Below are 27,781 nucleotides of genomic sequence, written 5' to 3' on the forward strand. Positions count from 1 at the left end.
GAATAACCAGGGCAAAGTCATCCTAATCTGTGGTAGAATCAATTACAGGCAAGCAGCCATGAACAAATCTAGCAAATAAAGCAACATATTATATGTTTTTTTAATTTGTTTTAAAGAACTTTAGGAAAAGCAAGAGATACTCTTAAGCAGTCTGTCAAAGATTTAAATGATATGATTTCAATGAGCCTGGCATGCTCTGTCCAGGATTCCTCCCATTCAAAAGTCAATATGGTTGCAAAAAGAAAACTGTTTGCATAAACTGATAACAATTTGAAAAATCAGCAAAATACAGCTTAGCAGTGGCCATGTGCTAGAGATGGTTTTTCTATAAAAGCCTCATGATGCCTGAGGAGGTCTTCATTCACCTTCATCATGAGGGGAATCATACTAGCGCTAGTGTTCACCCTTGTTGGTAAGTTTACACAGCCCTTCTCTGTTAGTTTTTACTGGGTTTTTGTAGTGGAGTCAAAAAATTAAATTCAAAGTTCATATTTGCCTTTATTCATGTGTCTATTTGATTTCTTTTCACAGAGAGTGAAAAGTATGATCCTGGTAAGTCTACTGTTCATTTCTTAAACTTCATTCAATGCCTTTGTCATAATGACCACAAAGCAGAATGTCTTTTGAACTATTACTAAAAGTGAATATTTGTATGATTTTTCACAGAGCCTGATTTTAGTAGCAGCAAGACCTACTTGTACAACTATGAGGCCTTTACCCTGAATGGACTGCCAGAGCCTGGTTTGGCAAGAGCTGGGCTGAGACTGTCCTGTAAAGTAGAGATCAGTGTATTGTCACAGAGGAATCACCTCCTCAAGGTAGACAGCACTATTTCCAGAGGAGATCAAACAAAAGCAGCATTAAAAACCAAGTGAGGTTAAAGCGACACTTGGGCTACTGAATGTTATAGGCAGCCACAGGACAAAAGCAATGGAGAAAAGAGCGTTGAAGATTTTAGGGACTGGGAAATGACTTGTGAGTTATGGCTCCGGTTTTTCAAAAGTGACTAGTGATTTGGAGTGCCTCAATTTTGGAATGTTCAACTTGAGACGCCTTAGTGGGATCTGATTTTCAGAGGTCAGGTGACAGCATCCAAAAATGGAGGCACCAAAACTTATCGCCAGAAAATCGAGGCACCAAAAATCACTAGTCATTTCTGAGAACCTTGGCCTGCAACACCAGGGGTCCAATTCTGCTTTCAGTTAAGGTTTTGTTCTGGCAATCCTGACTCATTCCAAATTCCCATGGAAGTCATTAGGAGCAGAGACAAGTCCTTAATTTATGCGTAATAATAACAATTCTATCCAACTTACTTTTTATGTTATTCAGCACTCTTACTTATTCAATACTCAACCAAAACTGAAGCTCCTGTTGATTCAATGGGAGCATTGCCTAGATAAGGGCTGATGAAATAACGTCCTGAAATTCTTCTTCTGACTTTGTACTGCGCAAAAAGAACAGGAGTACTTGTGGCACCTTAGAGACTAACAAATTTATTAGAGCATAAGCTTTCATGGGCTACAGCCACTTCATCAGATGCATCTACTATATTGTATATTGTATATCTATGCATCTGAAGAAGTGGGCTGTAGCCCACAAAAGCTTATGCTCAAATAAATTTGTTAGTCTCTAAGGTGCCACAAGTACTCCTGTTCTTTTTGCGGATACAGACTAACACGGCTGCTACTCTGAAACCTGTACTGCACAGTTACTTATTATGTAAAACAAAAAATCTGTGTTGGGTTTTCCATTCAACTTTATGCTCAAAGTGGTTGATGAAAATAGATTTAAAAAAAATATTATTAAGAGTAATTCAAATGGTTTTAGCTTTTTTCTTTAATATATAATATATTCAGTGGGCCAGATTCAAAGGAGGTATATTGGTCTTACATCAATAGAAGAGCGAGAGGGAAGAATCAAGTTCTATGTATTTATCTCTCTATATTATTTGTATTTATTATTTGTATTATCATAGTGCCTAAAAGCCCCCAACTATCATAGGCAAGGATCCCATTGTATTAGGTGCTGTACAAATAGCACAGAAGACGGCCTCTGCAGTCTATATTCAGAGTAAACCATGTAAAGTGATGTTAATTCTTTCCCTAGTTATTTTCTGTATATAGTACATACTTTAAAAATATTTTCACTCACAGAATAGAGACTAATGTGTTTTCCGAATTTTGTTCTCAGATCCGAGCTCCACAGCTGGAGGAATTCAATGGGATCTGGCCAAGAGATCCATTCATTCGAGCTTCCAAACTCACTCAGCTGATCGCTTTGTGTCTCACCCAACCCTTTAAGTTTGAATACAGCAATGGGAGGGTTGGAAACATTTATGCCCCAGAAGATACACCCGTCACGTGCCTTAACCTAGTGAGAGGAATTCTGAACATGTTGCAGATAACTATCAAAAAGTCACAGAATGCATATGACTTGCAAGAGGTTTGTTTCTCCAGTTTCAAGCTAGTTTGCTGCATGTGCCCAAGCATTACTTGTTATTATTACATGCTTTTCAGTCAATTAGAACTCTTGCTTAGAGTTTATTTGTATTTATTTTAAAATCTCACTCAACAAGCAAAACAATATTAAAATATTTTCATTTGGACAAAAGAAAATATACATTTATATATGAAGGTGATCGTTTCTGGCAGCTTGTCTATTACATTCTCTATATGTGCAATCTATAAAATGGAAGACTAAGGGAAAAATAAAGGTAATTATCAGACATTGAGATATTTATTATATATCTTCCCCACTTACCCTGTTCTGTCTAATCTATCACTGTTAATTGAATTGATTATATCAATTAGTTGATTATTTCCTAAATTGAGTCTCTATCCTGTAGTCTTTACTCATCTGAGTATTCCTGCTTACCTCAGTGGTACTACTCGTGTGTGTAATGAGAGCAGGCTTTGACACTTAATTAAGAAATGGTTTCCATATAGTCTTACTAAATTTCATTTTCACTTTAAATCTCAGTTCAGGGGAATGTTCTTCCTCTCATGCAGACCTGATATAACTACAAAGCACAATTATTTTCTATCATTCTCTATAGGCTGGGATTGGAGGCGTCTGCCTTACAAGGTACGTTGTCCAGGAAGACAGGAGGAATAACCGACTCTCTTTTACCAAAACCAGAGACCTCAACGACTGCCAGGATAAAGTGGTGAAGGATATTGGAATGACTTACGTCCGCCCTTGTCCTTCTTGCCCATTGGTATGAATAAGCTAAACAGATCCACTCTAAAAATGAGTAAAACCATGGTCTAGTCTCATTCATTACATGAGTTTCTTTGCTCTTTTAGAAAGAAAATATTGTAAAAGGAACTGCTGCATTCACCTACAAATTGAAATATGCAGATTCTGGTACCCTGATCACAGAAGCTGTGTCCCAGCAGGTCTATCAGATCTCCCCTTTCAATGAACCCACTGGTGTTGCAGTCATGGAGGCAAGGTAAGCCTCAGAGGTGAAAGTGAAAAGAAGTGTAAAGGCATCAGTCTGATCTTGCTCCCATGTGAAATAGATGGGAGTTGTCTTAAATGGCAGCTGATAAAGTTGCAGGTATTCATACTCTACTCCCACTCACCCAAAAAAGCTGTGGGAATTTTGCACTAACAATAATTTTTTGCTGCATGTACATTGAACTTTGTATTGTAATGAAATGAGAAAAAAGTGGAAAAATAATTCTGCTTCCTAAATCCATGGGAGTGCTTCTATTCAATGATTCCACTGAGAAAGTGCCGCTTTATAGCAACAACATCCCCTGAGTCAAAATGAACATGAGGCACACACAGAATAAAATCACTATAAATGTTACGTTATCATAAAACCAGTATCTCTTGCTTTGGAAAATAACAATTCATCTCCACTTAACAATTCATCTCTAGTTCAGCAGTTATCTCATTGCAGATACCCATTATCCCCTGACAGTGTTCTATTCCATTGAAAAGACCACAACCTTAAGAAATTGTAAAGTCTTTTGTGACAGAAAAAACAAATAAAGAACTATCCATCTCCCCACTGTACAACCAAAGCAGTGAAGTCAGATGGAGGCAGAATAGACAGCTTATTCCTCCAAATGACACATGTTGATGTCTCTTTATTTCCTTCCAGACAAGAACTTACCTTGGTTGAAGTGAAAAATGAACGCGTGAGCCCTCCAGAAATTCAGCTGCAGAACCGTGGAGGCCTGCCTTATCAGTTCCCACCAGTACTGCTCCAGATGCCAATTCAGCTAATCAAGACAAAAAACCCTGCGCAACGGGTATAGAATGCTTAGTTTATTAAGCTGCTTTGCCATTTATCAGACTAATAAAAGATCAATATATTATTAAAAACTCAATGGAGAAGCAACTAATTAGTATATTCCCTCTGCCTTCTATCCTCAGATAGTGGAAACATTGCAACAAGTAATCCAGGACAACCAGCAAGAGCTCCATGGGGATGCTCCATACAAATTCTTAGAGCTTATCCAACTGTTTCGGGTAGCAAATCCTGATACCTTGGAGTCCGTCTTTAAGCAATTTTCAGATAAACCTTATCACAGGTAATGATCGACTATGTCACTAACAATTGACATGTCTTGTACAAGGAGCACAGAGAGCTAAATGTATGGATTTTGTACCTTGGCTGCAGGCTTTGGCTGCTGAGTGGAATTACTATGGCAGGGACCATTGATTCACTGAAGTTCCTTAAGCTGCGAATTCGCAATGATGACCTTAAGTACATTGAGGCACTTCTGACTGTTTCTTTAGCCCTCCATTTAACAAAAGCGGATGGCCATTCTATTGCAGTAGCAGCAGTGAGTACAATATACAGGATCCTTTCCGGGCACATCATCATGATAACAATTGATAATAACTAGTGATTTTATAGCACTTCAGGGGCCAGATTCTTCTCTCACTTACACTCATTTTGTATCAGAATAACTCTGTTACTTCAGTTGACAGCTGCCTGTATGAGAGGGGAATTGGGTCCTATATCTTCAATTTGTTATGAAATTAACTCCCACACCTACCCTATATTGTTATCCCCATTTTTGTTTTCTTCGACCATATATTCTCTCTTCTGACATCAAACCTCAGTTCATCTTTTTCTGTTAATTCTAAAGTATTAATGGTGATGAATCTGTCAGATAATTTGAATAACTCTTTTAAGCATTACATTTTCCAGTCCAGAGTAATTGCATAACATTCCTAGACACTGGAATAAAGTAAAAGTATTGTAGGTGAAATATTATCAAAATGAAAACACCAAACTCTGTACATACAGTTAATACAACTATCTATTATATAATAGACTTTCTGCTGTTTCTAGTTAATATTCCTATTTTTTAACATAAGAAAACACAGAATATGAAGTGAGCATGATTCTTTTTTTAAAGTAATAAAGAGTTACAGACTCTTCCAGAGAACTTCCATTTGTAGATTGGCTCCTGCCCATGTCCTTTGCACTTTGTATCCTGCCTTTTTTAGGCCACATCTTCAGCTGATGTAAATCAGCATAGCTCTATTTAAGTTAATGGAGATATGTTGATTTACATTAGCTGTGAATCTGGCTCAAGCATGTGTAAAATATTTTACTGGCTTGATTTGATTTTATTGAAATAAATAACTTTTCTAGACAAATCCTAAATAATTGTCCTTATCTGAAGGGTAAGGTGAACATAGCCCTGATTTAAAGAGGTGCCTCTTTTCCTTCTACAGGATCTAGTGACCAGCTCCCGACTTGAGAGATTTCCCATGCTTCGCCAGATTGCTTATTTGGGATATGGTTCCATAGTAAAGAGATACTGTTCTCTGGTTTCATCTTGCCCTAATGAAGCTCTTCAAGTAGGTATTTTTCATTTCTGATTGTTTTTAACAGCTTAAAAAGATAAGAAAGATAAAATTGCAATGAGGCCTGATCATTTTTATTCTAGAAAACATGATCCAGAATATACATAGTGATTTAATTTACAAATGATCATTCCAGAAGCTTACTTAGTAGCCAACGGATATCAACCTGGAAGTCTTCATCACCTGTGAATATATAGCTAATTTAGACTAAATCTGGAGGAGGTCACTGAATATTTATAATTGTGTCAGTTGCATTATGGTCATAGGGTTTCAGTGGGTGAAGATAACAATATACGTATGCGTGAATTTTGTATGAAAATAAGAAAGCATTGAACTGTGCTTTATTTGCAGCCCCTCCATGACCTTGCAGCTGAGGCAGCCAGCAAGGGCAATGAAGATGACATTGTATTAGCTCTGAAAGCCATTGGCAATGCAGGAGAACCAGCCAGTATCAAGCGCATCCTGAAGTTCTTGCCAATATTTTCATCTGGTGCTTCTAATTTCCCAGTCCATATTCAGGTTGAAGCTGTGATGGCCTTGAGGCATATAGGCTTGAAGGACTCCAGAAAGGTAAGTAGAATCAATGATAGTTTACCTGAATAATGAGATATGCAGAATATATGCCAGGGAGAAAGTGAGTTCAATGGTGCAGTGTTTGTGAATTCAGAACAATTCTTGATTGTTGTTAATATCACAATATTAGAGCCCCAAGTGATATCAGGGTATGATTGTGCTGGGCACTGTAATTGTTGGGAGGTAGCTGTAATGGTGTTTCTTTAGTCACTTGTCAGATTATGTGACATCTTATATTAATCATATATTGTCATTGGTCTGCTACTGGAACACCCCTTGCTAAAGTGGTCTAAATGACAGTAAACACCTGGGCTCAAGTTCATAAAGCCATTGGAGTCACACCACAGATAAATTTGTCTCACTAGTCATGGCATTTTCTCAAGAGCTATTCATTATGTTCCAACACTTTTCATTAATGTTTGTGCATCAACTCATGCAGTGGAAAAAAGGTTACACCTGAGGTTCTGTTCTCTCCTTATTATGGAAGTGTGATTTGTTGATGCAGGGAGAATAACCACCTTAGAAGTTATCAGACATTTATGAAATTATATTTTCCCTCTCAGGTGCAGGACATTCTTCTCCAGATCTTTGTGGATCATTCACTTTCTCCTGAAGTCCGAATGATCTCTTGCGTTGTCTTATTTGAAACTGGGCCTGCACTTCCTCTGGTAACAACTATAGCTAACGTGATACTGAAAGAGACCAATATGCAAGTTGCCAGTTTTGTATATTCTCACATGAAAGCTTTGTCAAGAATTGGATTCCCACGCTTCTATAATGTGTAAGTAGGGAGAGAAGTAAAACTGCACATTATCTGTGAAGTACAATTTCTATTATAGTTTTGTAAGTAAAATATATGTATATATACACGCACACATGCACACACACTGACTCAAATTACTCTGGTAAAATTTAGCTTAATTTTGTATATTTTTATTCATTTTTTAAAAGATCTGCTGCTTGCAACATTGCCATTAAACTGCTGAGCCCCAGACTTGACAGACTGAACTTTCGTTACAGTAAAGTGTTATTTCCTGTTGGTGGTTACTACAGTGAGTAAAAAAATTTAATTTACTGGGAGCATCCATCATTAAAACAGCATTTTCCAGTCATTTGGAGAATGAATGTAAATCATTCTGAACTCTAACTTGGATTCTATCTTTAAGAGTTCTTTTCTTTCGGAATGGCTGGAAGGTTTTAAAGAGTTATGAAAGGAGTATTTAATTAGTTGTATAAGATATTTTCCGTGTCTGAATTCTGAAAAGTTTATTGTTTCTTTTTTATGAAGAATTATTAGAGTATATTTGTCGTTACAAATTATTTTACCAGCTCTCTCTAACTTTCTTGTAAAATGCCTCTTACTGCAATAAAGTGTACTTAGAATATTTAAGTTTGATCAAATAGTTTCACTGCATTTGTTAGTATAACATTTCACCATAGTCCTGCAAACATTTATGCATTTGAGTATCTCATCCATTTCAGTGGTATATTTGTGTATAAAGATCCTCGCTCGTAAATGTTTGCTATGTCAGGACCTAAATGTTGAAAATCTTCATGAGAATATATTTTATGAAGAAAGGATTATCAGCTACAGATTGACATCCCCACTAGTCAATAGAACAACAACAAAGCATTATCTTGTTTTTAATTTCTACTACAGGTAGATATCAGGCCGGTGCATTTGGAAAGATCTTCCTTATGAACAGTCCAAGAACAATGTTCCCATCAGCTTTAATTTCCAGTTTGCTTGTAAACTATGCCGGTGCAGCTACTAGTTTGCTAGAGGTAAATATTATATTTAAGCCAATAACAGATTGTATTAAAGTTTATTTTTGACTAATGTTTTTCTTCATTAACAGTGTGTTTTAGCTATATTGTAGTGCACCCTCTCATGCTCAGTGTTGTTTTTTATTAGGTTGGTGTCTATGCAGAAGGTCTCACGGATGTTGTAAGGAAACAAAACATCCCATTTGCAGAATATTCCACATACAGAAAGATAAAGGAGATTGGGAAAACAGTATGTGTTGTTCTCATTCTTTGTCTCGTGTGATGTATTGTGGGTGGAATTCATCGAGGGCAGAGGGGTTTAGTAAGACTCTCGGCACCAATTCAGCCTTGCACAGAGAGGCAAATTAACACCCCTGCACCCAGCCTGAGTGTCTCAGCTAGGCTCTGCGGAGATTCACATTGGGATAGCAGGGGAAGGAGTCTCCTGTGGAGATGGTTAAGAATTTTCAAACAAAATGGATTTTCATTGGAAAATGCCAATTCACTGATACCTAGATGTTTCACAGAAATGTGTTAAGTGAGGTAATAGTTTTTATTGGACCAGCTTCTGTTGCTGAAAGAGACAAACTTTTGAGCCACTCAGAGCTCTTCTTCAGGTCTGGCAAACAGAAGAGCTCTGTGTGACTCGAAAGCTTGTCTCTCTCATCAACAAAAATTGGTCTAATAAAAGATATTTCCTCAACCACCTTTTCTCTCGAATATCCTGGGACCGACCCAGCTACAACAATATTGCATATCACAGAAATGTTTCATTTTCAATGAATGGCTGCCAAAACGCACACAAGGTTCTGATGGACCTACCTGGTTCCTTGCCAGTTCACCTGGTGGGCTGCTGTGGAGCCTAGGCTTCCCGGGTCCATGGTCCTGGGGTAGCCCCTCCATCCTGACTGCCTTGGGATTGGGACACCAGGACTTTCAGGCTCCCCGCTGCATAGCTGGGAACCCTGAGTACTTCACCTTGAGGCAGGACTCTCAGGACTTCTAGGCTCCCCACTCCATGGTGTGGGACTCTCCAGACTCTGGAGGACTTCCTGAGCTACTTCCAACTCCAGGCAACCCCCAGTCCGCTCCCTTTGGGAGCAGGCCCAGGTGTCCCTCAGAGGCAAAGGCAGCTGGAGGGAGTCCCCAGGAGCCAAGGCAGTGTGTGGGACAGCTGGCTGCTCCATTTTGTTTTTAAAAAATTGAATGGAAACATTTCAAATTTTTGAGACCAAAAAATGTTGGTATTTGCTTTCCATGGATAATATCAACATTTCTAGTTTTTGTTTAGATATGGAACATTAGTGTTTAAATGTAGGAATTTCCTGTGGCTTGGAAATTCCAAGTTTAGATCACCTGCCTTCTCCTGGGATGTCTGGAGCAGCCTCCCACTCTGGCCTTGTTTCCCAAACACCCTGTGCCTCACTGCATAGGGCCTAATGAAGCTGGGCTTCATAGCATGTAGTAAATGTCCAGCCCGGGGTTGGCCTCTCCAGTCCTGCCTCTCTTCCTCCCTTTGCAACTGGTCTGTTTTGAGGACTTCTGTGTCCTCAAGTGAAGGATTAATTTGATACTGTGGTCTTATCTTAAATCGGGTTTCAGTGATGTGGAGGGCTGTGAGCTGACCCTGGGCACTGGATGTAATGTTATCTTGTCAGAATACAAGACATTATATATAAAGGCACTTGTATATGTTTGAATTGCATGGAATTCTGAAAAGTCACATTATGATATTAGCAAAGAAACACAAATGGCAAAGAAAAATATAGCTTAGTCAGTAGCTATTTCTGTTGTCTGTTAAATGTTTAGTTGCAAATATACTGTATTAAGTGCCTTTTTGTTTGTTTCCTAGCTGCTGGGATGGAGAGAGTTGCCTTCAGAAAGTCCTCCGTTATCAGGTTACTTAAAAGTATTTGGCCAAGAGCTGGGCTTTGCTGCCATCAACAAGGATCTCATTCAGCAGGCTAGGAAGGTATGCACTCGCCCTAATTTTGTCTGAAGTGTTTGGCAGCTTTATCTCCTCATCCAACCTGCTGTATCTCTGTTACATTGTAGCTTGTTACTGGACCAGCAGACAGACACACATGGCTGAAGAGAGTGATCCATCAAATCCAAAATGGCATTGCAGAACGATGGATTCAGCCATTATATTCAGGAGAATTTCGGTACATCGTCCCTACTGCTGTTGGTCTGCCATTGGAATACAGTTTATATACTACTGCTCTGGCACATGCTACAGCCCGTGGTGAGCTTGAGAACATAAGATTAGCTATATTGGATCAAACCCTGGAATGGGAGACAAATTAGGAGGCAGTGGAGTGAAAAGTTTTGAGAACAGAAAGGTAGGAGGGACTAATTTATGTAGAGCCTTGAAAGCCAGGACAAAAAGGGAAGAAGGAGAGCTAGTGAAAATATTTGTAGAAGGTTGGAATGTAGTTGCAGCAGCAGGCAAGGCAGATGATTTTTGCTGCAGTGTTTTGGATGGACAGAAAAGGGAGGGGGCGAGGTAAGAATCTGAAAAACCAAAGAGAAGGAGGTGACAGTACTCAAGGTCAGAAATAACCAAAACCTGGACAAGAGATTTTGCTATAGGAATGGGGAGGAATGGGTGGATTCTGAAGGTGATGCATAAAAACACGCAGCAGATTTAGTACCAACTATGAGAGAGAGAAACTGAAGATGGCTTAGTAGTCACTGCGTGGAATTGCCAGAAATGATCGAGATGGGAGGCAGAGTAGAGGGCTTGCAAGGGGATAGGAGGAGTTCCATTTTTAGACATGTTACGTTTGAATGGGTGGTGGGATATTTAGTGATCATAAAATTATGCAGAAGAGTTGTAAATTAGACAGTATTATTTGACTCTCTCTTTCACTGCAGCAGTGAATCTCACAAACTGACTACACAGTGGGTGAAGAGACATTTTCCTTTGTTTTAAACTTGCCTGTCATTAACTGAATAGAGTGGTCCTTTTTGTCCTGTATTGTGGTAAAGTGTGAAAGGGAGGGACCATACCTTTCAGTAACAGTACATTTAAATACCTCTTTACTGTCCCCTCTAATTCTTCTCTAATTTTTGCAGCCGCTCACTGTATGTCGCTCACTGTATGTAGGTCTTATGATATCATTTGCTATCTTTGTTGCCCATCTCTGGATATTTTTAGTCTCAAAATGAGCAGGCTAAAACTGAACAACTGCCTCCAAAGGAGAGTTTATACCATTGTTCCATATCATATTATTAACTTTTGCAATAACTTCTATCCTCAAATATCCCATTCTCTGCCCACTGGACCAGTATCTTCACTGAGGTATCCAACTGGGCTCCTTTATTTCTTTCCTGTGATGAGTTTTGAAAGTTAAGGGCTGATCGGCTTATGTAAGCTTTTTAGATGATGTTTGATTCTTATCCCACTTAACTGGTTACTCCATTGACTTGAGTGGAGTTGTTTCTGATTTACAGTGGCATAACTGAGAGCAGAATCAGGACCTATATTTATCAGTGTTCATCATCTTCCATTTATCCAGTCTGAATATCATCTGCCATCCTGCCATCAAATTCACCAACACATATAAGTCTTCCTGGATTTTCTTGGAATCTTTTATGATTTCGACACATAGAAACAACTTAGTGCCATCAATACAAGTCACCAGCTTGCTCACCACTTCCCCTGCAAATCCTTAATAAATATAATAAATTAACTAGCCTTAGTTCTCGTATGTCTCCTTCATGTTCCTGACTGCAAATGTCTCTCTACTTTGAGGAGTAGCTGTTCACTACATCTCTGAGTTTCTTATTGATTATCCAGTTTTTAATTCAGGACAAGACTTTGCTCTTATCACCATGGCTTTTATTTTCATTAATAATCTGTTATGAGAAACTTTTATTTTTACTCATTTATTTTTACTTGTACCATCTTTTGCTTTTTTCGCTGTCTCTTGTAGTTGATGTAAAGCTGTCCCCTCCTTTATCTGGTGATTTTAGACCTTCACAGTTATATGAATCCAACTTGCAACTTCGTGCTGACATCAGCCCAAGGTAAGGAAAGTGTTCTCATTTTTAGGTTTCTGAGATTTACAGAGACTTCTATGGAAAGGGAGTTCTACTTCTTAAAGAGCAGAGGCTAGATACAGTGTCCATTTGCTTATCTGTGGCAATTTTGCTCTCTTTCAGTATCTACTTTAACACAGTGGCAATGATGGGAATCAACACAGAATACTTTCAGTCTTCTATTGAAATTCACGCCAAACTCCGTGTACAAGCTCCTTTGAAATTTGATGCCAAGATAGACATGAAGGAAAAAAGTTTGAAGTTTGGAACAACCCCATGCCAACAGGAGACTGAGATAGTGATGGGAAGGTCGAGTTGTTAAATTTCTGTCATTTAAAATATTTTTTGTGAAACCTTTCAACACAATAAGCAGTATAATTATTTCATATGACCAAGTATACATGTGACTCATAGTTACATTGCAGCACTTTTGTGCAATGTAATTCATTATTTCTTTTGTTTGGGTTTTAGGGTTTTTTTTTTTGTAATATGGGATAAAATTTTCAAAAAGTACCTAAGTCACTTTGAAACTTATTGCCCACTTTCAAAAGTGACTTAGGACTTGGCTGTATGAATACTTAGTTCATGGCAAGCTATGGTGTAAATCTACCTTGCACTAATCAGCTGCACACTGTTTGTGTGGACCCTGCTGCTGTGCACTGAAAGATCTTTAGTGCATTTTAATCTACTCCCATTTCAAAAGGGGGTAGATCAAAGTGCACTAAGGAACTTTCAGTGCCCAGCAGCAGGGTCCACACAGACACTTAGCACACAGCAGGCTAGTGAGAGGCAGAGTACACCCCTGCTTGTTTGGCTAGGCAAGCTCTTAGGCACTCAGGAACCTAAGTCGAATGGGTTTTGAAAATGCTACCCATTGTCTTTATACCAGCCTGCAGTTCATCTAGGACCAAATGATTTCCAAGTCATGTTACTAGGCTGCAAAAATGCATTTATAAATAGTTATTTGTTTCTTACAGTTCAGTGTTCAAAACTGTATGATTCTTAAAATAGGGATATGAATAGAGATGTGATTAAATCCATCCAACAGCCCTTTGGAGCTACTTATAAATAATATTTCATGCATAATCCCGCAGGCATAAGGCTTTTGCTGTATCAAGAAATATAGGAGAACCAGGCACAGAGAAGAAGATTCCAGTACTCCCTGAAGGTGCTGGGTCAAATATTCTGAAGGAGCATTTCAAATCATCTGAAAGAACTTCGAGAGAAGGTGCCGTAACGGTAACTAACTCTTCTATGTTTGTATATTAATATTTATTTTCTTTGTACTATATGCATGGTGATATTTGTACTTCTTGTCTGTGAAATGCTACCAGTGTACTAATGTGCTCATGTTTAATGCAGCAAAGAGAGGCTTCTGACATCCTACCTAAGAAATATTCTTATGGTCCTGAACAGGAACTTCACCACAGTGCAGGAGGAAAAACATATACACAAGCCATTTGTGTCAAAGTGACTCGTTTTGGTTGTCAGGCCTGTTTTTACTGGAGAGCACGAGATGCCTCTGTTTTAAAAAACACATATTTTCACCGATTAATTGGAGAACATGAAGCTAAAATAGTTTTGAAACCAGGTATAGTATTGAATACAAGATTTTCTGTTTATCTATGTCAGTACAGCTGAAGCAGTATATCGCCTAATGGATGTATCTGGTGTATAGCCCGTACAGATGCAGCTATAGACAAAATACAGCTGGAGATTCAGGCAGGATCTAGAGCAGCTTCCAGAATAATCCAGGTGGTAACCCTAGAGTCCGAGGAAGAAGATGATTCATCTGCAGATGACGTGGTTCAAATGAAACTGAAGAAGATCCTAGGAATTGAAAATGTGTTTAAGGTAATTGACTTTGAGATGTTGAGCGTGTATGGGGCAGGAACCCTATTTAAGCAAACAAAAAGCAATGGTTTTAAAATACATTATGGAATATCTGCATGGAAAATGGAGAATAAGGTTAGTAAGACGGGTACAATTTCAAATGAAAAGCATGTGTGTAAGTCAACATGAAAGGCTTGAGTGGAACTTGGGTGGTGCATAGACCTGATGCTGGCCCTCTGCACAGGGATGAATTCCAGCCTAAATAAGTGGGCACAGTTATTTTTCCACCACATCTTGTTTAATAATCATAGCAACGAAGTTGTGCTTCTTTAAAGGAAAAGAACAAGTAAATAGTTTGAAATCTAATAAGATAAAATAGTAAAAATTATTTCTTTTGATGGGTTTAATCACCAGCATTGTTCTTCGAAATGTTGTTGCAGGTTGCAAATAGAACTCAGCGGCACAAGAAAGAAAAGACCCAGATGACAGAGCTCTGGGCAGAGCCCAAGGCTAAATATCCATCTAGTTTATCTTCTTCATCCTCCTCCACTTCCTCTTCTTCCTCCTCTTCTGGTAAGAGGGTCAAAAATCAATATCCGAAAGACAAAACATTACAACCTGGAAACAGAGATGAGAGTAGCAGCAGCAGCAGCAGTCGTGACAGCAGCAAAAGCAGCAGCAGCAGCAGCGGTGACAGCAGTGACAGCAGCAGCAGCAGCCGTAGCAGCAGCAGCAGCGACAGTGGCAGCAGCAGCAGCGACAGTGGCAGCAGTGACAGCACCAGCAGCAGCAGCAGCAGCAGTAAAGCACCTCGGCCTGGAAGCAGGCATCAACTCGTCAGAGAGCTGAACAGCAACAGCAGCAGTAGCGAGTATTCCAAAACACAGGTAACTTATGTGAGTTACATGGTGGTGGTGATGATGAAGATGATAAAATCAGTGAGAGGTACATTGCAGATAGCAGGTGGCTTGGTATTGTATATCAGGAAATTATGAATTGACACTACAGAATACACTGGTCCAATATTGTGAAAACTGCACTAAGAACCCCACTTCTACCAGGCAACCACCTGTCTCAGGTGACCCCTTTACAGTATCTCCAGGGTTTCCATTCTTTGTCTGAGATATTGTTACGGCCACCAGAACTAGGCGACCAATTTTTGTTGGTTTATTGGTCTCTCTCAATGGGGTTTTGCTGTTGCACGTTTTAGTCTTAATTCTCTGGTGGAATTTCCAGGGGCTGCTAATTTAGGAACATTAATTTTTCTGTTTAAACATTTCAAGATTTATACTGTTGTTTTTTAGTCTGAAATCCTTACTTACTTCCAGTGCTGCACATTGCAATGCAATTACAGAAAGCAGGTTCTTCTATGTAAGGCTCTTCAACTTTCTACTTTTATCATTTTCAAAGAGAACTCCAGAGATCTATCAGTATCGCTTCAAGTCAGCACATACACAGGAGGTAAGTTTTCTTCACTCATTGCATCTGACTTGACATGGGTAGAATTAAATCCTGAAAGAACACACATGGGAATTACCTGCCTTTGTGAAGGAAAATAAGTGGTATTACAGTCTTTTGTAATAGCAAAAACGAGGAGTCCTTGTGGCACCTTAGAGACTAACAAATTTATTTGAGCATAAGCTTTCGTGGGCTACAGCCCACTTCATCAGGTGGGCTAAAAAACACTTCATTAATTTTAGCCCATGTTCTGACCGCCAAGATGTTCGGTATTCTGAGTGGATGGTGGCGAGGGCACTCTCGGGTATGTGGGGGATCCACGCCAAAGTCACTGCTTCCATGTGTTCATTTAATTATTTAGACAAAGTTGGACAGCTCTGACAGGAGAGATTGAGAGAGCCCAGCCCTGGAATACCCTGTAGCCTGTGGGTCAGGGTACTCAGCTGGGATGCAGAAGACACAAGTTCAAATCTCTGCCCCAAGTCAGGCAGAGCAGGAATTTGAAAGCAGGCCTCCCAGCTCCAGGGCTATTGACTATAATGCAGGCTTTCTCTCTCTTGTTTTTTGTAAGGAGCAGAGCTGGCTTAGGTGCCTAACTCCAGGTGAGAGTTAATGGCTCTGAATCCAAGGTGAAGTTAGACACCTACCTATCTTTGAGAGGTGCAGCTTCGAACATGCCCCTCTCCCTGACATTTCCTATAGGCTACTTTAGGTGACTCCCCACTCAGCTGGCTGGTGTTTTGGATCTCTTTCTGAGGCACCTAATTCTCCCCATGCCTTGTAGAGGAGCATGCATACCTAACTTGGGCCTAAGGATTCCACCAGCTGACAGAGTGCATAAAAGTTAGGTGTTGCAACACTCACTGGCACCACACCTACGTCCCTTCATGAGTTTAGCTCAAAATCTCTGCCATGAGGAACTTAAATAATTTGACAGGCTCTGATAACTTGGCATCTTCGGCCAACTTCTCTTCTGGTATGAACTAGTGTAGTCTCATTGACAAACACGGTAGAATACACCAGCTTGTGTTACTTTAAATCAGTGGAGCATGCTTGTTAAGGGCCTGATCCAAAGAAGAGTCAGTAGCAACAATTTCCACTGCAATCAGTGTTTCATGGAAAGTAAAGCGACCAGTAGGAAAGTAAGATGAAAAGTAGTGGTTCATCCATTCATGGGATCAGGCCCTAAATTCCTAAAGTGCAATGGACTGAGTCAGTGCTACCCTTTTATATCAAATCAAAGCGTTGCTGTGTTGCAGTGATTTGACTATTATTTTATATTCAGCCATGGGAAGAGCTTGTAAAGCAAAAGTGCTATTTGAACGCACTGTTCCTGTGTAAATAGTCTCACATAGAGAGCAAAAGTGAACCTGACTTATGGCTTGATCCTGACAAGTCTTACCCATACAAGTAATTCTTACTCATGCAAGTAACCCAATGGATCTGCTCAGATATGTAAGAACTACTTGGGCAAGAAGATCTATGGGTGAGCAACAATTTGTAGGGTTAGACCCAAAGATATTAAAAAGGAATACGATATAATATTTTGAAATCATTCAGCTACTCAACTGAAGGTTATTGACAATAATCTGGTAATTAGAACATGCTTTAGCAGAACACTGTAAAAGAATATTCTGCATTGTCATTTTAAACATCTTCCTATGAACTAACTTAAATTGCTCTACTAAGGATGATTTTTTTTTTATTGTTGCAGTATCCCAAAAAGAAAGTCCCAGGCAGTAGCAGCTCCACCAGCAGCAGCAGCAGCAGCTCCTCCTCCTCCTCCTCCAGCTCTAGTTCTAGTTCCAGTAGCAGTGAAGACACGAACAGAGCAGGTTCCAGGGTCAGTTTCTTAGTCTTCAAGAAATGCAGTATGCAGTATGTTAGCATGGCAGCATTGCCATGGACTTGCAATTACTGTCCAGTTAATGAGTAAAGAAAAGTAGCTGCCATATTAAATCACATGGAGCCAGACTGTGTTGCCTCTTGTTTGCAAGCACAGGAGAAAGATGTCTGTGCAAGCAACCTTCCCTCCCTCTCCCATGTTACGCAACTGTGCCACCAGCAGGAGCAGGCCACATGCTTCCAACACTCTGTAAAACCCAGGACTGCTTGCTCCTATTTCACCTGGAGAGCAAGACCAATCACGGAGCAGGACCATATTGTGCTAGGTACTGTACAAACACAGAACAAAAAGGTGGTCTCTACCCCAAGGAGCATACAGTATAAGACAAGAGATGACAGGTGATATAGACAGACAGGCAGGGGGGCTTTGTCTCCAAAGCTTAGGGCTGAGTATTTACAACAAACAGCATACCTAAAACATGCTGATTTAATGTATTCTGGTATTAGACACTCTTTCTTATTTCCAGAAAAATGCACTTGTTCTAATTCTTTGGGCTAAATCCCACAGCTTTTACTCAATGTTTACTTTGTGAAAACGCCCATTGATATCAATTGGAGTTGTGGCTGAATAAGCATTGCAAGTTTTCGCCCATTACATTTTATTTATTGTACATTATATTATATTGTATATCTGTCATGTGGAAAATTACATGCATTTGTCAACTTCTTACTTTCCATTGATATTATTTGTACCGTAAATAAAAGCTAACATAATATAGTAATTTCTTTGTAATATTGTTCTGAGGCATTTTTTTTCCTCCCTTGCTTTTAGCCTAAATTTTTGGGAGACAGTAAAGCACCAGAACTGGCTGTTTTTCTTCGTGCTATTCGAAATGATAGAAAGCTGGCAGGCTTCCAGCTCGTGCTATACACAGATTTATACTCCACCAGACCCAGGATACAAGTGTTTGTGTCAAACATCACAGGATCAAGCAGATGGAAAATCTGCGCTGATGCTTCAGTCATTAATGCTCACAAGGCAGCGGTAAGACTCAAAAATAACACCGCACTGTTCTAAACACGATACAGCCATCTCAAGTATGTTTTATGTTTTAAAACATGGAACGTTTTTGTCTCTATTATAGAGTTATCTGAAATGGGGCCAGGATTGCCAGGACTACAGGATTTCTTCAGAGCTTGTAACTGGCTGGTTTGCTGATAACCCAGCCATACAGCTGAAACTGGAGTGGCCTAAAGTTCCTTCAAGAGTCAAATCATTTGCCGGCTGGTGAGGTTTTGCTCTTTCATTCCAGCAATTTATTTTACGGTGTACCATCAAGCTGGGAAAATCCATATTCAACAATGAGCTTCCTGTGATTGACTGCCAATCCTTGGTCTCTTTATTTTCTAATTTCTGATTTGTTTGAGTCTGGAAACTCATCTAATGACCCCTAAGGAGTATAAGATAACCATCTACTGTACAAACCTCCCATACTGTACAAGTGGAAGGTAATCCCCTTATGCCAAGCAGAAGTTACTGAAAAGTTAGGGCCAGATTCTCTACGTCACGAAGCTCTTGTTCAGTAAAGCAGGGAGTGAGCTTGGAGCCTGTCCATTATGGCTCACTGTTTCTCAAAGTTACCTGTGTTGCCCTGGGGACTGCTCTAATTTGTGCCAGTTGCTGTATATGCTGGATCTGTGCCACATAAGAGTTCCTCCACACCAGAGGACTTTTCAGCTGTCCACATCATCTGCTCTCAGCCACAACATAGGGACTTGTCCTTAAGATCTCCTCAAAGTTATGGTCAGATAGAAAATGCCTCAGATATCCAATACCTGAGAGCCTGAGGGACCTGAGTCAACTTTACTATTAAATCATGTTTTTGTTTTTCAAGGTTTTACACTTTAATCCCGGGAGCTGCCTATATACTTGGATGGTCTGAAATACAGCGCAAAAATCCTTCTCAACAGGCCAAGTTGATTGTGGCTCTAACATCTCCAAGGACTTGCGATTTTGTCGCCAAACTGCCTGAGGTAAATACACAGCATAATCATGCCATCACATATTTCACCTGACAGAATACTTTGATTTTTTTTTTTAATTAGAGCTGGGTCAACATTCCAAAAAAGTATTTGAAAACATTAGTTCAGATTAAAACAATGATATTGATTCACTGTTGTCTCTGGTTGTCTCTTGGAAACTCTTTTTGAGTTTGGAAGTTATCCACTCAGAAAGCAGAAACAATACCATATGATTTAGGTGACCAATCACATAGCAGGAGTGAATAGTGGCAGAAAAGATCTTGAGAAATGGTGAAGAGTTCACGAGAAATGAATATGCTGAATTATGTTCACATAAACTATTTGTCAAATAATTTCAAAAAAACAATATTTATGTAAAAATCTAAATCAGCGGTAGGCAACCTATGGCACACGTGCCAAAAGTGGCACGCAAGCTGATTTTCAGTGGCACTCACACTGCCTGGGTCCTGGCCACTGGTCTAGGGGGCTCTGCATTTTAATTTAATTTTAAATGAAGCTTCTAAATATTTTAAAAACCTTATTTACTTTACATACAACATTTGTTTAGTTCTATATTATAAACTTATAGAAAGAGACTTTCTAAAAACGTTAAAATGTATTACTGGCACGCGAAACCTTAAATTAGAGTCAATAAATGAAGACTCGGCACACCACTTCTGAAAGGTTGCCGACCCCTGATCTAAGTCCTCCCTCAGATAATTCACAAACAGGAAAAGAGGCTGAAATCAACAGATAAATTATTTGCTGTGAATAGCTTGCTGAACTCTATTTTAAATCTGTTTTCTGATTCCTTTTCAGCTGACCATTTATAACAGAGCCCTCAGGCTTCCGTTATCATTGCCTGTAGGGCCATCTCCACCAGCCTCAGCACTGCAGGCCCCGATCTGGAATTTCTTTTCTGAAGCACCATCTGCAGTCCTGGAGCATCTTAAAGGTCAGTAGTTCACTCTCTTCAGAGACGCAAGCTCTACAGGCTCTATCGTTATTTTAGCATTGTCAGATAATACATGGAATTGTTTTTCTCTTATTAAGAAATAAATAGCTCTCTAGTGGTTTTTTTCCATTATGATAATGTTAAATCATTTCCAACTGTAGAGAACATAATATATGGTGCACAGAAGCCCCAAAGTATTTATTTCTAGATTGGAAATCAGAGATATTAAACTTTCCAAAGAACTCTTCACATTGGTGCACATACTGCTGTTGTTTCACATCCAGTCTGTCTGCAAGAGTCAAGATAAATTTACACAGGAATCCATGAATTCACTTTAATTATTTGTTCTGGAAAATCCAAACGGATACATTTTCATAGAAGATTAGGGTTGGAAGGGACCTCAGAAGGTCATCTAGTCCAACCCCCTGCTCAAAGCAGGACCAATCCCCAGACAGATTTTTACCTCAGTTCCCTAAATGGCCCCTTCAAGGATTGAACTTTCAACCCTGGGTTTAGCAGGCCAATGCTCAAACCACTGAGCTATCCCTCCCCCTGAATTGTCAGAAACCGCATTTGTTGCAAAAATGTGAGGAATATATATTTCATGCCTTGTTTAGAGATTATGGGCACTGAGTAGCCTAAATCCCATGTAATCCTAGAGAAAAAATGTCATCTGTTGTCTCACTGAAATGTAGAGCCAAAATAAAATATTATGTTTGAATAAATATCTCTTATGAAAAGGAAAATATTTGTTTGTTTCTATGGCATGTTTTCTTTTACCAGCTCGTTGCTCCGTTTCCCAAGACAAGATCACAACCTTCAATGAGGTACAGTTTAACTACTCACTGCCCACAAACTGCTATCACATCTTGGCCCAGGATTGTAGCCCAGAACTGAAGTTCCTGGTAATGATGAAGAATGCGGAAGAATCTGCTGACCTTAAAGCAATCAATATCAAGCTTGGCAGTCAGTAAGTAATTCTAAAAGTCATTACAATAATCCAGTCCTGAAGTGACAAAAGCAGCCTTGAATAAAATACTCTTGGCTTCTGCTGCAAACTTGATGTATGAAATTGCAAACTTCACTAAAAAAAGAGAGGTACTCCCCACTATATTTTCCTCAGGGGGAGCAGATGTTACCTCTGCCACATACTATGCAACCCATCAGCCCCACATCCATTTTATCTGAACTGTGATTTGGCCAGCTTGTTTACATCCAACTCCTTTTCTGGCCTGACACTGGAAATGCAAAGGTATCACACTATCCAGATGTAACACACAAGAAACTTCTGTCTAAGGCCTGCTCTACACTAGCGGGTGGGGGATCAGTCTAAGTTACGCAACTTCAGCTACATGAATAACATAGCTGAAGTCAACATACTTCGATCTACTTACCATGGTGTCTTCACTGCGGTAAATTGATGGCTGATGCTCTCCCATCATCTGCGCCTTTCATCCTGATGGAGTACCAGAGTCGATGGCAGATTGCTCAGCAGTCGATTTATCGTGTCTAGACTAGACGGGATAAATTGATCCCCACTGGATTGATCACTGCCCGTCGATCCAGCGGGTAATGTAGACAAGCCCTAAGTGTTACATTGGTGATATTGCACCCAGAGTTGTCAGTGTTTCCCTTTATAACCTTATGTGCTCCTTAAATAAGATGGATGGCAAAACAGAACATGATGTTACCCTGCACAAAAGGTGAGATGAGCCTGTGATGTGCATTTATGCTAACTATGATGTTGAAACAAGATAATGCTAAATTCAGGGATATTTAGTGAAAGAGGTTGTAGTCTGGACATGGTGTGCTCATGAATACGATCAGAGTAGAATATAAATTCATTTTTTTCCTCTTCTCAAAGTGAAATTGACATGTATCCGGCAAATGGACGACTTAACCTCATGGTCAATGGTGTTGAAACCCCAGCGGAGAATATCACATATACATCTGACTTTGGTAAGTGTCCATTTAGCCCTTTTTCATAGGTTATATCAGGAGAGAGAGAAATATACTCCAGTAAAGGTATTTTTATCATTTTGACAGTGATATTGCTTGAAACAAACATTTTTACCTTTGTACTTAGGGCTAAAGAGTAATATTTATTCTTCCCAAATTGAGAATTTATTTACATATTTGCAGATCAGCATTTATAAAGACACACTAGACTTGGAAACTTTTTAAAAGTTAAGCAAGAGACAGTTGAGATTAATTGACCCACCGCTTCCTTTCTAAAATGTGTAGGCATTTAGGATTCTGGCTCACAGAATTTCTGAACTGGAGGAAGGGTATTATTTTATCCCAAATGTCTTGATCACTTATATGATGAAAGTTTTCCAACTATAGCTTTTCTTATAATTGCTATATCTATATGGGGGGACTTTTTTTTGCCAGCTTGACTTATATGTGACATTTTGGGATTTTATATCAATATTAAAAATAAATAGAAATATTTATAAAAACAGAACACTAACAAAAATTATGGAGAACTGTAGGGAGAAAGTCAGCCACCAGCAGAGCCTGTTCTGTTCTCTCAATGCATACATATTTTGTTCTATGAATAGACACATTGAAACTTTGTTTCCAGTCAAGAGAGCTGGATACAATACAATTGTCCCTCAACTTGGTTATAATAACAGTTAAAAGCTGTAGGACATAGATGGGGCCAAACATCTCCAAAACTGAATTAACATTTTGGGAGTCCAGGGTTTTATCCTATTATCATTTACTTGGTTACAAGTAACTACTATAAATGGATCAGGTGACTACCAAGTTGCAGTCAAGTCTCCTGAATCTATTAGAGTGTAGACAGGACCTTAATATCTACAAAAATGTAATACTAAGTATTGGAGGACTCCATTATTGTTCCCTGAAATAAATAGGAACCTGTTAATATTTACAAAGGAAAATTAATACAAAAGTGATTGTTAAGGCTATAGAGTTAAAATTGTTTCCCTAGTTCCTGCCAACAACTACATTCCATATTTGCAAATTTTAAGGAAAGTAATTAGTTAATATATAGTGTGTTTTGGTTCTTCAACAACAACAAAAGAAGAAAAACAAGGCTTTGATTATATTTTTACTGAATTATTATAAAGATTATAAAAGATCATTTGTATTTTTATTACAGATGCTTCTCTGATGATCAGCAGTGAGAAGAAAGGTCTATCACTCGTGGCTCCTGACTATGGCATTGATAAACTATATTTTGATGGGCGTACATTCAAGGTATTTTTCTCTCCTCTGCTAGTATTTTCATTTGCATAAACTTCCCAGAAAATCAACAAAATTCCATATTTACACAAGGGAATCTCTGCTAATCAGATCACAAGATTATTTTATCCCATTTAGTGATAAAGCCCCAATGCCTCATTCAGACTCCAGTATCCATACTGATTCCTATTCATTGAAGTAGATGAAACTTTGCATGAGTGCAAGGGTCTGCATTAGTAAAGCCAACTTTAAGATCAGGGTATAAGAGTTCACAGAATAACAGCCTCTAACCAGTCATCATAATATTTGGCTCTTCCACAGCTCCTCTCCTCTGAGGATCTCAAAATGTTTCACAGACATTGAGGAATTAAGCCTCAGAACATGCCTGTGTGTTAGATAAACTAAAACATGGGGTGGTGAAGTGACTTGCCCAGGACACACATTGAGTCAGTGATATAGTTGCAAAGAGAACTCAGGAATTCTGAATCCCTGTCCCCTGTATTTCTCATCATATAACTCCTCAACTGATCAAAATTCTGATTTTTCAAAAAACTCTAATAGAAGAATGGTCTGCTAGGAATGCAGAAGATCAATAAATGATATGTATAGCAAGTGCTAATTGAGTATTAAACAAAATGTTTACATCTTCAGCATCAATCATTTAATAGATTAGACAAGGACATAGGGATTTTCAAAAAGACCTAATGGAGCTAAGCTCTCAAATAACTCTCACTCAGAGTGATTGTTACGGAAAGCACAGAATCAAATCTTGTTCTTTAAAAACAAATATCTTGGCTTTGCCTTAACTTTTATTTTCCTCTGCAATTATGATACCTTGGGAGACCATTCTGTAACAAAATTCTGTTTCATTGACATTGTCCTTAAATATAAACTTGAATTAACTTTTACTTTGTTTTCACAAAGGTTCAAGTTGCTTTCTGGATGGCGGGGAAAACATGTGGCATTTGTGGAAAATATGATGCTGAAAATAAACAGGAATTTCAGATGCCTAGTGGATATGTAGCTAAAGATGCAGTGAGCTTTGCTCATTCTTGGATTCTGTCAGAAAAGCCTTGTGCTGGTGGTATGGAAACTTTACTATACATAATGTACGATTACTACAGCTAGTTAGAAAACTGAATTTCCATCCTGTGGGAAATTGACATTTTGAAAAAAAAATCTCAAATAAGTATGAAAAGTTGAAATCTTGAAATATTTCTCAGAATAGAAATTGCAATATAATTTGATTCAGAAACATCAAAAATACTTTATTGAAATGATTCATTTTGATAAAGTTGAAACGTTATAAAATATTAACTCTGGTATACGAATATTAACTATAACATACATAATATTAAAATTAAACTTTAAAAAACTTTAAAAAATTTAACGTTAAAATGAAACCATAAAGCCATAATGAAACCAAACAAGAAAGTCAAGAGGAAATGAAAGAAGAGAGTTGAAACAAAATACTCCATTTCAATTTCAAATAGTTTCAAAAAATTTCCATTGAGAATTGCATCAAAATCAACACATGCCCGCAAAAAAAACCACTGTATTTCAATGAAATTGCATTGTTTGACAGAAAACTTTTCCATCAGATTTTTTTGACCAACTCTCATTATTACTTTGAGTGATAATTTAAATTGTTGGATCAATGCAACTATTTTTGGTCCAATCCAACAAAGCACTTAAGTATATTCTTAGCTTTAAACATGTGAGTACTCCCATGGGTTTCACTGGCACTACTCATGTGCTTAAGGTAAAGCACATGCTTAAATGGTTTGGTGAATTGGGACCCCTGTAATTTATTCAGTTACATCAGTTTAGATTACAATGGAAAAACTGCCTTATGAAAGGAGACTCAAAGAGCTTGGCTTGTTTAGCCTGGCCAAAAGAAGGCTGCGGGGGGATATGCTTGCTCTATATAAATATATCAGGGGGGTTAACGTTAGGGAGGGAGAGGAATTATTTAAGTTTAGTACTAATGTAGGCACAAGGACGAATGGGTATAAACTGGATATTAGGAAATTTAGACTTGAAATTAGACGAAGGTTTCTAACCGTTAGGGGAGTGAAGTTCTGGAACAGCCTTCCGAGGGAGGTAGTGGGGGCAAAAGACTTTCCTGGCTTTAAGACAAAGCTTGATAAGTATATGGAGGGGATGTTATGATAGGATCGTTAATTTGGGCAATTGATCTTGGATTACCACCAGATAGGTCTGCTCAGTGGTCTGCGGGGAGATGTTGGATGGAATGGGAACTGAGTTACTGCAGAGAATTCCTTCTTGGGTGCTGGCTGGTGACTCTTGCCCACATGCTCAGGGTTTAGCTGATCGCCATATTTGGGGTCGGGAAGGAATTTTCCTACAGGGCGGATTGGCAGGGGCCCTGGAGGTTTTTCGCCTTCCCCTGCAGCGTGGGGCACGGGTCGCTTGCTGGTGGTTTCTCTGCAGCTTGAGGTTTTCAAACCAATTTTGAGGATTTCAATAACTCGGTCCTGGGATAGGGGTTGTTATAAAATTGGATGGGTGGTGTTCTGTGGCCTGCCTTGTGCAGGAGGTCAGACTAGATGATCAGATTGGTCCCTTCTGACCTATGAGTCTATGAGTATATAGTGCCTACATTCAATGTGTGCATAGAGAGCATAAAATTATACTCAGCAGTAAGTTGAGGTTCTTCTCATCCACCTGTAACTGGCTGTAGTGATCACAGAAGATCAGACCTATCTGTTACTGACCAATGGGAATTGTTTCTTCGTAGCAATAACACCCAGCTCTACCAAATATCTACAAATATATTTAATCAGAATGGCCATGATATTCATAGATTATTATTACTATTCATGCCATTCTCTACTGATTATTTTTATTTGTGCACAGCTCAATCTTCTCCTGAAGACTGAGGTCTATTCTCTGTTAAACTCAGTCTCGCACTTACTCAGTGAACCAACTTACCCACATAATATTCATTAGGAAATACATTAGGTTAAATATCTCCACATTCATCTAGAGATAACTCTGGACTCCGTCTGAAATAAGCACCCTATATCCCCATATATATCTAATTAAAACAAAGGAAAATTATTAGTCAGAGATATTGCTTTACATGTGAGCCATATAGAATTTTGGATGGAGCCAATTCATTTGATATACACATAATATCACTAGCAGATGGAGAAATTTGGGGAAAATCTAAAGCCATTTACACAAGGTTTTGAAATATCAATGATTGTTTTATTTGCAGCCTGTAAATTGCAGCGCTCACTTGTGAAACTTGAGAAAACATTTCGACTTGAGGGCGAAGACTCAAAATGCTATCCTGTTGAGCCTGTGCTGCGCTGTGTGAAAGGATGTTCAGCAACTGAGACCACCCCAGTTTCTATTGGCTTCCATTGTCTGCCAGCTGGTAAGTCAACAAAAAATCCTATTATAGAGGCTATCCAAATATTTACTACTTTAGGCTCTGATTAGTCAGGTGCTTAACTTTAAGCAGGTGAGTAATCTCTGTGATTTCAATAAGACTGCTCACATGCATAAGCTTTGGCATATGCTTAAAGACCTCACTGAATTGAAGTCTTAATCAATAACATTTGGTGTGTGACACCAACTTTAGTGGATGTAAAAATAAATATGTTGCCTGTCAGCATTGTATGACTTTTTCCTGGTAATGACTTTTTAAATCTGTAGCTAAATGAAGGTCCCATATTATCTATTGTTCATTCATCACTGTCTATGGGCCCAATCCTGCTTCCACTGAAATCATTGGAGTTTTGTCAATGGTTTGGGGGGAGGGGTAGAGCCAGATTCTAAGAAAGCAACTGAGATATCACGAATATTGGTATCTACAATGAACTAGTATAAATGAGCATTATAATTGCTGTCTTTTAAATTAATGATTAGTTTGTTGTGATGGCTGCTTTTTAATCCAGTTAGTCAAATGAAATGTGCATGATAATTAGGAGAATCTAAGTCCAGTCAGTGTACTAATGAAGTTTGTATAACAAATCCCACACATTGCAAATTGACTGTTCTTTTTTCTTCGTTCTTATCTGTCATTTTTCTTCACTTCCAGATTCAGCTGCCAGCTTAGTTGAGGGACAGAGGAAATTTGACCAGAAGTCAGTGGATATACAGGACACAGTTGAGGCCCACACAGCATGTTCATGTGAGGAACTACAGTGCATTGCATGAGGCTACAGTTCAGCAGATTAGAAACCTGGAGCATTATTTTTA

General features: G+C 38.8%; 1 protein-coding gene across 1 annotated transcript; it reads left to right on the forward strand.

The window, feature by feature from the left end:
- Positions 1-372: 372 nt before the first annotated feature.
- Positions 373-27,748, forward strand: LOC115656778 (vitellogenin-2-like). Its single transcript, XM_030573927.1, has 34 exons — positions 373-439; positions 667-818; positions 2,191-2,442; positions 3,056-3,217; positions 3,306-3,454; positions 4,115-4,265; positions 4,390-4,547; positions 4,637-4,802; positions 5,707-5,832; positions 6,190-6,408; positions 6,975-7,192; positions 7,363-7,463; positions 8,072-8,196; positions 8,327-8,428; positions 10,031-10,150; positions 10,234-10,423; positions 12,117-12,210; positions 12,346-12,531; positions 13,317-13,455; positions 13,585-13,813; positions 13,901-14,076; positions 14,496-14,942; positions 15,466-15,516; positions 17,228-17,356; positions 18,191-18,403; positions 18,504-18,646; positions 19,254-19,392; positions 20,200-20,335; positions 21,119-21,305; positions 22,200-22,294; positions 23,466-23,563; positions 24,473-24,632; positions 26,793-26,954; positions 27,621-27,748. The coding sequence occupies exons 1-34, from the start codon at positions 373-375 to the stop codon at positions 27,737-27,739; spliced, it is 5,361 nt and encodes a 1,786-aa protein (XP_030429787.1). The 3' UTR covers positions 27,740-27,748.
- Positions 27,749-27,781: the final 33 nt, after the last annotated feature.

Source organism: Gopherus evgoodei, chromosome 8 (assembly GCF_007399415.2).
Source record: "Gopherus evgoodei ecotype Sinaloan lineage chromosome 8, rGopEvg1_v1.p, whole genome shotgun sequence".
In the NCBI taxonomy this organism is placed as follows: domain Eukaryota; kingdom Metazoa; phylum Chordata; order Testudines; family Testudinidae; genus Gopherus; species Gopherus evgoodei.

Bases quoted from the DNA above. Each gene is read 5' to 3' on its own strand.
- LOC115656778 (XM_030573927.1), top strand. From the start codon at position 373: ATGAGGGGAATCATACTAGCGCTAGTGTTCACCCTTGTTGGTAAGTTT. The intron at 3,218-3,305 runs GTATGAATAAGC...TTGCTCTTTTAG, and splicing joins CTTGTCCTTCTTGCCCATTG to AAAGAAAATATTGTAAAAGG. The intron at 26,955-27,620 runs GTAAGTCAACAA...CTTCACTTCCAG, and splicing joins CTTCCATTGTCTGCCAGCTG to ATTCAGCTGCCAGCTTAGTT.